Source organism: Pan troglodytes, chromosome 16 (genome assembly GCF_028858775.2).
Source record: "Pan troglodytes isolate AG18354 chromosome 16, NHGRI_mPanTro3-v2.0_pri, whole genome shotgun sequence".
In the NCBI taxonomy this organism is placed as follows: Eukaryota; Metazoa; Chordata; class Mammalia; order Primates; family Hominidae; genus Pan; species Pan troglodytes.
In genome coordinates, this window is record NC_072414.2 from 7,633,361 (window position 1) to 7,647,200 (window position 13,840).

General features: G+C 47.7%; 1 protein-coding gene across 12 annotated transcripts in view; it reads left to right on the forward strand.

The window, feature by feature from the left end:
• OCA2 (OCA2 melanosomal transmembrane protein) overlaps positions 1-13,840 on the forward strand; it is a 345,392-nt gene that overhangs the window by 227,494 nt on the left and 104,058 nt on the right. For 5 of the 12 annotated variants that reach the window (XM_016927803.4, XM_009428673.5, XM_016927809.4 and 2 more), the window contains 3 exons: positions 393-452; positions 1,057-1,161; positions 5,037-5,078. The exons of 3 other annotated variants lie outside the window; for them this stretch is intronic. In XM_016927803.4, the coding sequence (XP_016783292.3) occupies positions 393-452; positions 1,057-1,161; positions 5,037-5,078 (207 nt within the window). Of the gene's footprint in view, positions 1-392; positions 453-1,056; positions 1,162-2,541; positions 2,700-5,036; positions 5,079-13,840 lie in introns of those variants that run through there. 4 more of the 12 variants (XM_016927806.4, XM_016927805.4, XM_054667274.2 and 1 more) reach the window with 2 other exon arrangements.

Here is a 13,840-nt window from a genome sequence, read left to right on the forward strand (position 1 = left end):
CTCTGTGATGTTTAACTTTAAAAAGAAATTGGAAATGCGACTTTCTTGAAAGATCTATATGGAGTGGTATTTCATTATGTACGATTGAACAGTATCTTTATACACAGGTCTTAAAGAGAGTCTTCCATTCGGATTTAAATTTAACATGGACCTTAACTCAGATCAATGAGGGATTTCTGCCACTGCTGTTGGACTTTTTCTCCATGAATCTTCGTTGTGCATATATGATAGTAAATTATTTATAGACTGTGTATTTGAGTCTGATCTTTTATAAGAAGCAGGAATCTGGGCCTACCTTATGTTCACGTCTTTTCATTTTCAAGACTTTTTTTTTAAATCTTGCATATATTTTCGGTTCTAAACTGATTCTCACCACACATCCTTTCTTCTAGGCATTGGCACATCTCCACTTAATAGAATATGTTGGAGAACAAACTGCTTTGCTAATAAAGGTAAAATAAATGCTATAATAGAAGGCACTCCAGCCACTGTTCTTTGATTTTGTGAAAAAAGTTAAAAAAAAAAAGCACTCTGGTAAGAACAGGTCCCATTAATTATGTAAAAAGGCACAGCAGGGAACCTGTTCTATCCTGTGCAGCCCAGAGATGAAGGGAGACTTTTTCCGAAGAATATGTAATTACAGATGCCTGCTCTTTTGCTTTTAGCCTTTATTTAAAGCCTGTCTGAGAAGGAGTGGGATTGACACCAGCCTCAGTAAATGAGTGCTGCAGGCGACCCAGCCCCAGGGGTCTGCCGGGCCATCGGGTCAATGTGACCAGTGTGCGCAGCCGCCACATGGGGATGAGGGGCAGGGTCACTCTGCCTCCCCATCCAGGGGGCTGGCAGGCCTGGGCATGGCTGGGCTTTGCTGGTAGAAACCCAGCAGAGGCTCCTGGTGTGGGTGTGGCCCTGGCTTGCACACCTATGTCCGCCTTGGTCTCGTGATGGGTAAGAGGAAGGACTAACACCCTCGGGCCCCTCTGAGTCTCGCGGCTGGTGGGTCTGACCCTAAGTGCATGCGATGGAACACTGCAGCTGCTATTGTCCTCCTTCCAGATGGTCCCAGAGGAGCAGCGCCTCACAGCCGCCATTGTCCTGGTGGTGTGGGTCTCAGCCCTGGCGTCGTCCCTGATTGACAACATCCCGTTCACTGCTACCATGGTGAGTTGCACGTGTCCATGTTGAGGGCTCAACTTTAGCCTGGACATAGCCTGGGTCTCACCCTCCCTTCCTAAGGCAGCAGAGGATGAAGCCTGCCCCTCTGCTGCACTCACAGGTGTAGAGGACAAAAGTAAGCAGAGCCCAGGGCAGCTGGGTGGGGAGCGCCGGGAGCCCAGACTGCAGGCTGGGAGCCGAGGCTCTGCAGCTGCTGTGGACGGCACGTCCTGGGGTGACTGGTGATCTCGAGGTCAGCCCCACTGAGAGCTGCCACCCCTCCCAGAAAAGGCTGTGCTTGCTTGCTTGCTTGCTTGCTTTTCTTTCTTTCTTTCTTTCTTTCTTTCTTTCTTTCTTTCTTTCTTTCTTTCTTTCTTTCTTTCTCTCTCTCTCTTTCTTTCTCTTTCTTTCTTTCTTTCTTTCTTTCTCTTTCTTTCTTTCCTTTCTGTCTTTCCTTCCCTCCCTCCCTCCCTCCCTTCCTTCTTTCCTTCCTTCCTTCCTTTTGAAAATTGTGAGACATCAAAAGATAGAGACTTCCATCTTCATTTGCGGCGGAGGCAAAAGCTATTCTAACCAGCCTGTGTGTCTCCTAGTGCTTGGCCTGGGCAAGATCTTTCATTCTCTGTGTGGTCTTGAGCCCCAGCCAGGATTGGAGGTACACATCGAAGACCTTTAGTTGGGCAGATGAGCCTGTTCCTGGCGTGACTTCTGCCGTCACTGATTGCTTGGCTCAGGGCAGGAACTGGGAATCCAGGTGTGGCAAAGTAAAGATAGGCCCAGGGGCTTGCACACAAGTCGCTGGGGTCCTCTCACAAACACTTGAGGTCCCAGGTGTGCAGGGCACAGGCCAGAAGCCTGGTGAGCACTCCCCATGGCAGGACACAGGACAGGAGAGAGCCCTCTGTTCTTCTGACTCTGAGGGTCTCCCCCTTCCCCGCAGGGAACATCCCATGCAAGGGGGTCCCAAGACATCCCACCGCCCTATATAGTATTCTGAACAATGGCACCCCCGGGCTGGAGCAGCAGGCCTGGCTGTGTGGGGAGAAGGGCAGGCCAGGCTCATGCAGCGCCGACCTTAGGCGGATCTGGGAACCTGCATCCCTCGCTTGCAGCCTGGAATTTAGTTTCTGCCTAGGTTGGCCCTCTAGTTGCTTGGCTGTTGTTCTCCTTCCAGGGCCTGGGTGTGGTAATCCTGAACTAACTCGGTGGCTGTTATTTTTTTGGTGAAGTTCCAAATTGGAGAACTCTTGCGGCTGTTGTCAAATGTCCCGGCTGTGGCGCAGCTGGCTCCACCTCTTCCTGCACCCCAGGCAGGCTGATGCCTTCTGGCAGGGCTGCCCTTACCCAATCCTCAGCTTCATCCTGTGCATTCATCCTGTTCTCCAGGGAAACACAGTCCACAGGAGACTCCGCGCTGTCCCAGCCAATGAGGCCACAGTTGCGGACCGAGTGCAGGACCCCGACACAGTCTCCATCAGTGCTTCCTTCTGGCCCTGCGCTCACAGCTGAACCCCACCTCTGGAGGGCTCTGAGGTTTGCACCCAGATCCTTTCTGGGACTGAATTAGAAGAGCCCTAGCATTGATGATTTAAGTTGCTGCTTTTTCTGAGAATAGGACACTTTCACAGTTTTGTTCCATAAATTTTTATGACTACCTAAAATTTAACTTTAAAAAAATGGAATCAGAGACAATAGTACAACAAATATCCATATGTTCACCACACAAAGTGAGAAAGTGTCAACATTTTATCCTCTTTGCCTCAGAATTTGTTGTGTGTTTTATTAAGAAATACAACATTACAGATAAACAGGCAGGTCTCTGTTCTTCCCCTGGAGTCTCAGGACCATCTCTGCCCTCATGAATGTGGGTCCCATCCATCTCTGCAGTGGCCGCTGTGGGGGTGCTGAGGGTGGGATGCTGGCTCTTGTGTGTCCACAGGGGCGGAAGCCACATACAGCATGACCACAGCAGCCACAGGGTGCAGAGGCGGACACACAGCTCTTCAAAGCCCATGCATCTCCCCTGAGTGACTGTGCCACGCTAGCATGAGGTGTCTGCAGTGGCCACATCACGGGAGGGACATGGGGAGCCACTGGGGTTTGCTGCCTCAGGCTGGAAGCGGCATGCAGCGATGGTCACAATCCTTGGGTGGGAAGGGGACATGTAGCCCTTCCCTGGAGCAGGGATCTGCGAAGTGGGTGGGCGTCGAGGTCTCTCCACTTTCCCTCAATCCCTTCTCCCCTCTTTTCCTTTGAGTGTCTTTTCACCACATTTTTAAAAAAGCTGTATTGAAGTCATTGACAAAAATCTGCACCTATCGAATGTATAAGTTTTCATGAATTTGGACATATATGTGTATACCTGTGATAATATCACCACAATCAGGTACTGAACGCATGCATCATCTCCATACATGTGCTTATGTGTATATATGTATGCTTCATGGTAAGAACACTTAACACCCATCTGACCTCTTAGTACACTTTGAAGTGCATGATACCATATTAACGCTAGGCACTGTGTCATACCACGGCCCCTGGAATGTACCCGTGTGGGATAACTGAAACTCTACCCATTGAGCAGCCTCTGCCCATCCCCCTCCCTCCAGCCCCGACAGCCACCATTCTACTCTCTGCTTCCGTGAGCGTGACGATTTTAGATTCCACACACGATGGAATCAGGCGGTATTGCTCCTTCTGTAACTCGCTTATCTCACATAGCATAATGCTGTCTGCGTTCATCCATGTTGTCACAAATGGCAGGATTTTCTGCCCTTTTAAGTCCGAATCACCTTTCATTGCATATATATTCATATACCACATTTTCTTTATCCACATGTCCATCAGTGGACACGCAAGTTTTTCCCATGTCTTGGCTATTCTGAGTAATGCTACAGTGAAAATGGGAGTACAGCTATTTCTTCTTCGAGAGCCTGATTTCCGTTGCAGGTGGTTAGAAGATATGGTCTATAGGATTTCATGCTTAGAAACCCCCAAAACATCATCTGACTTACCATGTGACTGTTTTTCTCCAGCTGCATGCCTAAAAAGCTGCATGTCAGCTTCTGCACACTGCGGCTGCTTCGGTCACTCTGTGTTTGGCTTCTGCCCCTGCTGACACACAGGAGCCAGGATCCTGCCCCAGCTCCTCCCACAGTGGGCTGCTGCATAGGTGGTTACGAGTTGAATTCATGAAGGCAGCTCCCTGAGGAGAGGGAAGGATGAAAACAATCCTGGGGCCTGAGGGAGGAAAGGAGATTCACATTTATTTATAATATTTTGTTCCTTAAAAAATAAGCAAAAAGGAAATCCTGCAGCAAAGGAGATGAAATGTTCAAATTTTCTCAGTGTCTGTGAGCAGTTAACATACATATATATTGCTCATATAATGTGAGCATTAACATACATAAGCATGTCATTGTGTTGTTATCCTCTAGATTCACTTATCTCTTTTAAATCAATCTGTTTTGATACAGCAGAGAACTTTGTTAATTGGTTTGTTTCTCCTTGCACTTCAGCACATTTTTGCATTATTTACTTTGTGATCATATTAGGTGTTAAAAGTTCATTATCTAGTAACTTCACAGCGGCTGGTTTCTTTTACCTTGTGTGAGGTCTCCATCTCTGCTCTGAGCCTCTGCCAGGTTTATCTTTTTCTAGTCCTTTATTTATTATTTTAAATTCTTTTTCCAATTGCATTTTTAAGCAGCATGCAAGTAGATTTTTAAAATTCAAAGCAGATTATCTTTTAAGAGAATAGTTTAACATGTTTACATTTATTGTAATGACTTATCGACTTGAACTAAGTACCATCATTTCATTTTTTAATGCTTTTTCCTTGCTAATTCTTTTTTTTCACTATCATTTCCTGACTTCTTTAGATTGATACATCACACCTCCGCATCCATCAACTGGTTTTGAAGGTACTGATTTTATTCCTAGTCCTTTAGTGGAAATCATTCTGTTTGTAATGCACATAGTGGTATCAACATTTCAAACAACAGTTGCAGTGAACAGAACCTATTTTAGTTAGTTTAAGATGAGAAGGAGTTTATCTAGGGATAGTACATAGTTCTTGGAATTTCTGAGAATTTCTCAACTGCACACTGGGAATGAGGGGCGGCTGCCCACAAGCCCCCAGCTTTTGCAGCTTGGCCTGAGTGCTCAGGATCCCTGCCCCGATGCTGGCTGCTGAGTCCAGGGACTTCTGTCACCCTGCTCTTGAGTATGCCTTGTCACACCTCTCCTCCAAATTCTCCAGACTGGCCTCTGGAGCAGGTGTGTCTGATTGGAGGAACCCGTGCCTGTTCTAGCTGCAATGCAGGTGGCAAAAGTGTGTTTCTGGCTTCTGCCTTGGAGGCCCAGAACTCACAAAACAGATCTCCGAGGAGGCTTCAAAGCCTTTCTCCATCCCTACCTCAGCGCTTTCTCCTCAATGCTTCTGTGCTTCCTGGTGCAGAGCCTTGCTTGCCCTCTGGGTCCCACAGTACTGTGCACTTACGTCCACCAAGTCACTGGACAAGCGGATTGTCAAGAGTGTCTGCAGCTGTCTGGGAATTCCAGCTGTTTGTGTTTGTAGCCTCATTCACTAGCGTTATACCTGGCACCAAAAAGATATTTAGCAAGTGTTTGCAGATGAATAGGAAAGTGAACTAACTGCAGTAGATTAATTGTCCTGGAATAACTCTGTGTCTGCCTCCTCCCTGGCCTGCCATCCTCTGCTACTCTGTTACTGAGGGAGCTGGACACCCCATGCTTGCTGCCTGTCTCAGAGTCGCAGACCCTAGCTGTGCACCTCCCTCCTGCCAGACCACCTGCCACTCGAGACACACCCTCATCTTCAGTGATGTGGTGCCACCTCTTCAGCACGACTCTGGGGCTCTTGTGCCTTTGACAGTGCTGTTCTTTGCCACTGGTGGCAGCTGTCCCTCTCAACTCCCTCTTTCCCTGTACTGGGAGCTAGCCACACCAACCTATAGCCCTCTACATTGCCTGGGTGGGAGCTGGTCCTTTCTCTGGATCTGCCTTCCCTCTGGCAGCCTCTGGGTACGATGGCCTGCCCTCTGGGTGGAGGTAGGGTGTCCTGCTCAGGCCCCCAGTCATGTAAGGCAACTCATTCATAGTAAATCCTCATGTCTACCGTTTTCTCCCACTGGTTCTGGCTTCTGACAGATGCAGTGATAGGAATGGCTCTTTGGGAGGTGATCTGGGTTTCCTGCCTACAGAGGGGCCCCTTTGACTGGGAGGACCTTTACACTGCATAGCTGTGGAGCCCTCTGAACCCGGGGAGTGACGAGGAGAGTATGTGGGTGGCAACGCGGGTCTAGTTCAGGCCTGAGATCTTTGCAGTCATGCGTCACTCTGCACCTGCTGCTGATGTAGAGAGAAGGCAGTGCCGCCTCCTTGCCATTCTGTAACGTTTGTGCCCTGGCCTGGCTTATGTAGATCTACAGAATTCAGGCATCTGAGCTTCTGCTGTAGTTGGCCAGGCTTCTTGGTCCTCAGGGTTGGCGCTAACCAAACACCCTTAGAGTAACTGGTCCTCTCTGCACCCACTCGGGAGGCCTGCTCAGTGTTCAGGTGGGGAATGGACAAGAAGACCAAAGAACATTCATGAAAATGCATCAGGAGAGACAGGTGTGCCTGCCCACAGCTGCAGACACAGCATGAACACAGGGTGCAGTGCCTGGGCTCTCGCCGCCCAGTCAGCAGAGCTGCCTGCCTTCCCTGCCTCCTCGCCAGCCTCTGTCAGATGCAGAAACATACCTCTGGCTGGCGTCGTTGGCCAGGTCAACAGGACACTCTTCACTGGGGATTTTAACATGAATAGAACCTTAAAAAGGGTCAGAGAGCGGGCAGGTGCAGTTGCCACCTCCAGTGACATGAATGCAGGCCACTGTGTAGGTGGGGAGAGCTGGTGGGGGCCTGGGCTGTGTGGGGCATTTCGGCAGCCTTTGCGTGGTATTCCAGGGAATTGAGTCTCAAGAGACAAAACAGAACCCATCTCTTCTCCGATGGCATCATCTCTCCAAGCGTGTCTTCAGCTTGGGGTTGTTTCTGCTACATTTGCGTTGTCAGCTATGGCCTGAGAGCAACAGGTGAACTCTGTTCACATTTGTTCAGGATATTTCTCTTCCTATTTCTTTTCTTGGCATGGAGACGTTTAACCAATATTTCCATACAGGGAAATCCCTTTCACACCCGCCGCCTCTTCTTCCTTCCTCTTGCCCTCTTGGTGGGCAGGCGGCCTCTGTGGGTGGCGTTCTTAGGGCTCCATTGCATGGTCCTAAAGACCGAGTTGGAACCGCTGAGAAACAGCATAATGACTGAGAATTTCCTGACAGTCTTTCTCCATTTAAACCTTAACTTTTCAACCTCATGTGCTTGAACAGGAAGAATCCTCAGGCAACTTTCAAGTTAAAAGATTATTACTCTTGTCCTGAATGTTGAATTCAAAGGCTGGTAATTTATGCACATAAATCTGTGGGTTTCCTTCAACTGACTTGTTGGCACTCATCATTATCTATGCTGTCACCCAGCCTCTGGGTGGAAGGCAGTTTCTCAGGCATCTCCTTTCCCCGGCTTTCTTTGCAGTCTCGCCCCATCCCATAGCCCTGCGGGAGGTATCAGGGCAGACATCCTGGGCTATCACACCTGGCACAGGAGAGCACTCTTTCAGAGGATGTGAAAGTCAAAAGCATTTCATTTGAGCTTTAGCTTTACAATTTTTTAAAAAACTTAATCTCATTTTTGTTTTAACTCCTCCTGTCCTGAAACATCCAGGAACATAATTACGTGGAGGATCAAACCCAGCCTGGTGGATTGCAATTAGGTTTAATAACATGAGCAGTTGGCACTATTAGCAGCTCAGGTTCTGCAGGAGGTGGATCTGGGCTTGAATCCCAACTCTGCCATTGTGCAAGCTAAGGAGGTGCTAGAGTTAGAGAAACAGAAATGGGAGGAGCACAGAAATGCCATTTCCCCCCATTTGCTTGGTGCTGAGCCTGGTACTGATGGGCTGTGTGGGTTACAAGTCTGCCCCGGACAGGTGCACAATGGATGCCCTCTGGGTGGTTGGGGAGCGGCCTCAGAGGGGCACTGCTGGCCCAGAAGTGAGGGTCTCCCATCTTCCATGGTCCACAGACCAGCCACTACACCGCCGGACCCCAGCTCCATGGCACCCCGTGAAATCCAAGTGGCACATTTAGGGGACCAGTAGTGTGAGAGAAGATTATCCACTGTGTCCCACTGACACAATACAACAAATGATAAATTATGAGGACACTCAGGGATTTAAGCACAGCACAAAAAATAGTTTCTGGAACTAAAACCTGTAATGTTTTCAACAAAAAATATTGAATAATGAATTGAAGAAGAGCAAAGTGTTAGGCCTGAGTTGCTGTGCTTGCAGCCAAGCGAGAGACATATGTGCAGGTACATAACAAAAGCAAAGAGAAACAGAGTCGTGAAAAAGGGTGAGAGATTTGGAGGCGAGACCCAGGGGACCCAGCGTGGCCATGACAGCAGTTCCAGAATGGGGAGAAGGAATGCATTGTATTGAAAAAGCACAGCCCTTTACCCTCAGATGGGGCTTGGGCACCGGCAGCATCACAGCACTGGGAACTTCTAACAGGTCAGGGTCTCAGATGCTCAGACCCTTGAGTCAGAGCCTGCATTTGGACAAGGTGCTGGGTGACCCACTCCACACATTGACATTGGAGAAGTGCTGGTCTAGGCCCGGCCCGTTGGGAGGACTTGTGCCCCTGCCAGCTATAAATAGCTCTCCCCTGCCTCATGGCAATCCATATCTCAGCTCTCAGAATCCCAGTGAGGGTGCAGCCTTCCCTGTGCTTACCTGAGGCACTTGTACACCTTCACCAGGGGATCCGCCCGGAACTGCTGCTGGGTGGCTGCTGTGTCCCACACAGCCAGGAGCCGACTGCAGCATCCCTCACCCATGCCCCAGGCAGCTCTGCCCTCCTCCCACCGCTGCTGTGTGCTTGCCATCTGCCTAGGCCACCTCTGCCCCTGCCCAGTTAGTTGCAGCCTCAGGGGGCCTCTCCTTCCTGACCTGTCAGGTCAGCCCTGCCAGCCTCCCGCTGATGATTAGTGCCTTCTCGGCCAGCTTCCCAGGCCCCTCAGTCAGACCCATTGCCTGGGCCAGAGGTCAAGCAGTGAGGACCATGTGCCTTCCAGCTGTCATACAGCGGAAAAGGAGCTTCAGATGTATATTTAGGTGAATTATGATGTTGTGGTATTTAAATTTGAAAGTATACATTTAAAAGAATGATGGGATGCCTTTGTTTAAGAATGTTGATATAGACTATGTCCTTGGGGACTATCGTAAATTGGAATGGCAAATTTGACATACGCACTTAAAATGTCTGAGGAGGCTGGGTACGGAGGCTCGTGCCTGGAATCCTAGCACTTTGGGAAGCTGAGGCAAGTGGATCACCTGAGATCAAGAGTTCGGTACCAGCCTGGCCAACATGGTAAAAGCCTGTCTCTACTAAAAATACAAACATTAGCTGGGCATAGTGGCACACACCTGTAATCCCAGCTACTCAGGAGACTGAGGCAGGGGAATGGCTTGAACCCGGGGGGCGGAGGTTGCAGTGAGCCGAGATCGCACCACTTCACTCCAGCCTGGGCGAAAGAGTGAAACTCCATCTCAAAAAAAAAAAAAAAAATGTCTGAGGAGGTCTACTTTTTTTTCAAAGTTCTTTGGTGCTGGGCAGGCAGCACGTCCCCCTGTATGGGTGCTGTGCACTGTGCATGCCTCTTGTGCCCCATCAGGCCTCCAGCTCTGCCCCTCCTTTGAGGCTGATGACCATGCTTTCTGTCCGTGAGGACTCGAGGCTGATGACCACGCTTTCTGTCTGTGAAGACTGGAGGCTGACAACCACGCTTTCTGTCCATGAGGACTCGAGGCTGATGACCACGCTTTCTGTCTGTGAAGACTGGAGGCTGACAACCACGCTTTCTGTCCATGAGGACTCGAGGCTGATGACCACGCTTTCTGTCTGTGAAGACTGGAGGCTGACAACCACGCTTTCTGTCCATGAGGACTCGAGGCTGACGACCACGCTTTCTGTCCGTGAGGACTCGAGGCTGACGACCGCGCTTTCTGTGAGGACTCGAGGCTGATGACCACGCTTTCTGTGAGGACTTGAGGCTGACGACCATGCTTTCTGTGAGGACTCGAGGCTGACGACCATGCTTTCTGTCCATGAGGACTCGAGGCTGACGACCGCGCTTTCTGTCCGTGAGGACTTGAGGCTGACGATCACGCTTTCTGTCTGTGAGGACTCAAGGCTGACAACCATGCTTTCTGTCCATGAGGACTTGAGGCTGATGACCATGCTTTCTGTCTGTGAGGACGTAAAAGCAACCATGTGGGCACTTCCCACGTGACACCGTGGCCACCCAGTGCATCCTGGCTGCATTCCGGGTGTGTGGGGGGATGTCTGGCTCCCAACGAAGGCCGGTGCCTTCACCCAGGACCACATGCCACTGTCCTCCCTGCATCATTTATTCTTCACTCTGCTGATCATTTGCAGGAGGATCCAGACTTGCTGCCGTGTCTCCAGGCCTTCCCGCCACTCCCCTATTTCCTCAGTTTCCTGTAGCCAAACAGTTCGAAAGGGAGTCTGTCTTGCTACCCTCTCTTCGTTGGAAACTTTCTTCACTTTTTCTTGGCTTTACTGCAATTGAGTTTTTCTTCCATAATCTATGGACATAATTCTCTCCAAGATCACTAAGGACTAGTGCCCGCCCTCGAGAGAGGCCCCCTTGGAACCTGGCCAGTCAGCAACATGACATGGAGGCCACCCCTCAGAATCTTTCCCCGCCTGGCCCCTCAGGTACTCCTCCTCCCTGCACAGGGCTCCTTCTCCTCACCTCCTTCCATGACCCTCTCCATCTTCCAAGCCCAGAACCCTGGAATCAGCTCTGACCTCCACTCTCTAGACTCACGGCTGCAGGGGTCTCATCCGAACACTTACTCCAAGTGCCATCCACAGCAAACTCTCCTGGGCTGCTCCCCAGAGCCTAGCCCCGGGTGTCCACCTGCCTCTCCATTTCTCTCCTGGGGCACTGCAGGTGTCACAGACTTAACGTGTCCCGAACTGAAATCCTGATTCCATCTTTCCCCACTCTTCCTTGCCCTCATAAATCGTGACTCCATTCTCTCAGTTACTCAAGCCCCTGAGGCTGAGAGCCAGCTAACACCTCACCTTCTCTAACACCCCATGGCCAGCTGCCCCTCAAAGGTTTTGAATCTGATCCATTCTTGCCATCTACACTCCTGTCCCCTGAGGCCCCAGCAAGGACCACATGCCCTCCTGCTGTCACACAGTGGAAAAGGAGCTTCAGACGTATTGTTCCCAAATACATTCCAAATTGTTCCTTTTGTTTCCACTCTTGCCCTGCTCCTGAGAGCCTATGGTCCACAGAGGCTCCCTGCTTTGGTATAGCCCAAGGTCTTGGCGGTGGCCTGCACCTCTCCTAGGCCTGGCTGCTGCTTCCTCCCTGAGCTCACTTCTTACTGCTCTTCTCTCTGCTGACTTCACTGCAGCCATAGTGGCCTCCTTGGATTTCAACCTAGCAATCCCACTGCTGAGTATATACCCAAAGGAGATGGAATCATTCTACCAAAAAGACATGTGCCCTTGCGTGTCCATCACTATGCTACTCACAGTAGCAAAAACATGGAATCAACCTAGATGCCCACCAGTGGTGGATTGAATAAAGAAAATGTGGTACATAAACACCGTGGAATACCACACAGTCATAAAAAACAATGAGATCATGTTCCTTGCAGCAACATGGATGGACCTGGCGGTTATTATCCTAATCGAATTCACACAGAAACAGAAAACCAAATATTGCATGTTCTCACTTGTAAGTGGCAGCTAAATATTGGGTACATATGACACAAAGAAGGGAATAATAAACAGTGGCATTTTCAGAAGGGAGGAGTGAGGGATGAGGACAAGGGTTGAAAAACTACCAAGCAGGTACTATGCTCACTGCTTGGGTGACAGGAACATTTGAAGTCCAAATCCCAGCATCACACAAGATATCCATGTAACAAACCTGCAAGTGTGCTCCCCTGACTGTAAAATAAATTGATTATAAAGGCTTTTGCACTTTGTATGCTTTCTGTCTGAGATTCTCTTCACACAGATCATTAGAGCTTGGTCTTGCTCCTTCACCTTTTATTGAGTTTTGCAAAATTGCTCCTTCCCAATGCTAAATTGACAACCTCATCCTCCCTGTCTCCCTTTTTGCTTTATTTTTTTCCCCATAACACTTAATACCAAGCATACTGTGTATTTTACTTATTCATTATTCTTTTGAGCTGCTTAGTTGTTCAATGTTTGCTTTTAAATAAAATTATACATTCATACAGTTTAAAGTGCTAAATCAGCCTGGAATTCTTGTTTAAAAAATAGCACCTTTATAACTTTCATCACATTTCTTTTTCTCACAGAAAACCTTTTTTATCCTTTGCCACTTTTTATTTTATTTTATTTTATATTTTGTTTCCTGAGTGCTGCTATCTGCCATCTTTTTTCCCAAGCCCTGGGGTCTTTCCATCGATGTCATGTTTGTGGAGGCAATGGCGTCCTTCAGTTCCTTTCTTCCTGTAAGAACGTTGGTATAGACTACATCCAAATTTCATCAGGAACATTGATCTGTAGTTTTCTTTTCTTGTAGTGGCTTTGTCTGACTTAGTATCAGGGTAATGCTGGCCTCATGGAATGAGTTAGGAAGTATTCCCTCTTCTTCATTTTTTGAAACAGTTTTTGGAACATTGGTATTAATTTTTCTTTAAATGTTTGGTAGAATGCACCAGTGAAGCCATCTGGTCCTAGACTTTTCTTTATTGGGAATTTTTTGGTTACTGATTCAGTGTCCTTACTAGTTACAGATCTAATCAAATATTCTATTTTTTCATGAGTCAGTTTTGGTAGATTGTGTATTTCTAGAAATTTATTTATTTCACTTAGCACAATTTGTTGGCAGGTAATTGTTTATAGTATTCTCTTATAATCCTTTTTATTTCTGTAAGATTGGTAATAATGTTTCCACTTTATTTTTTGATTTTAGTCATTTGTATTTTATCTCTTTTTCTTAGTCAATCTAGATAAAACTTTGACAATATCGTCGATCCTTTCAAGGAATCAGCTTTTGGTTTTATTGACTTTCTCTATTTTTTCTATTCTTCATCTTATTTATCTCTCCTCTAATCTATCTTATTTCCCTCATTCTACTAGCTTTAGGTTTAGTTTGCTTGCCTTTTTATAGTTTCTTAAGGTGTGAAGTTAGGTTATTTATTTGAGGTATTTCTTCTTTTATAATATATGCATTTATAGCTATAAGTGTTCCTATTAGCACTGCTTTCATTGAATTTCACAAGTTTTAGTATGTTGTGTCTTCATTTCTCTTTGTCTTAGGTGTTTTCTGATTTTCCTTGTAATTTCTTCTTTAACTCATTGGTTGTTTAATATTTGTAAATTTTCTCTTTTTCCTTCTGTTACTGATTTCTAGTTTCATTCTATTGTAATTAGAAAAGATACTATGTATTATTTTAATCTTTTAAAATTTATTGAGAATTGTTTTTTGCCCTACATGTGGTCTCTCTTGGGGAATATTTTATGTCTCCAAATTTTATAGTAGA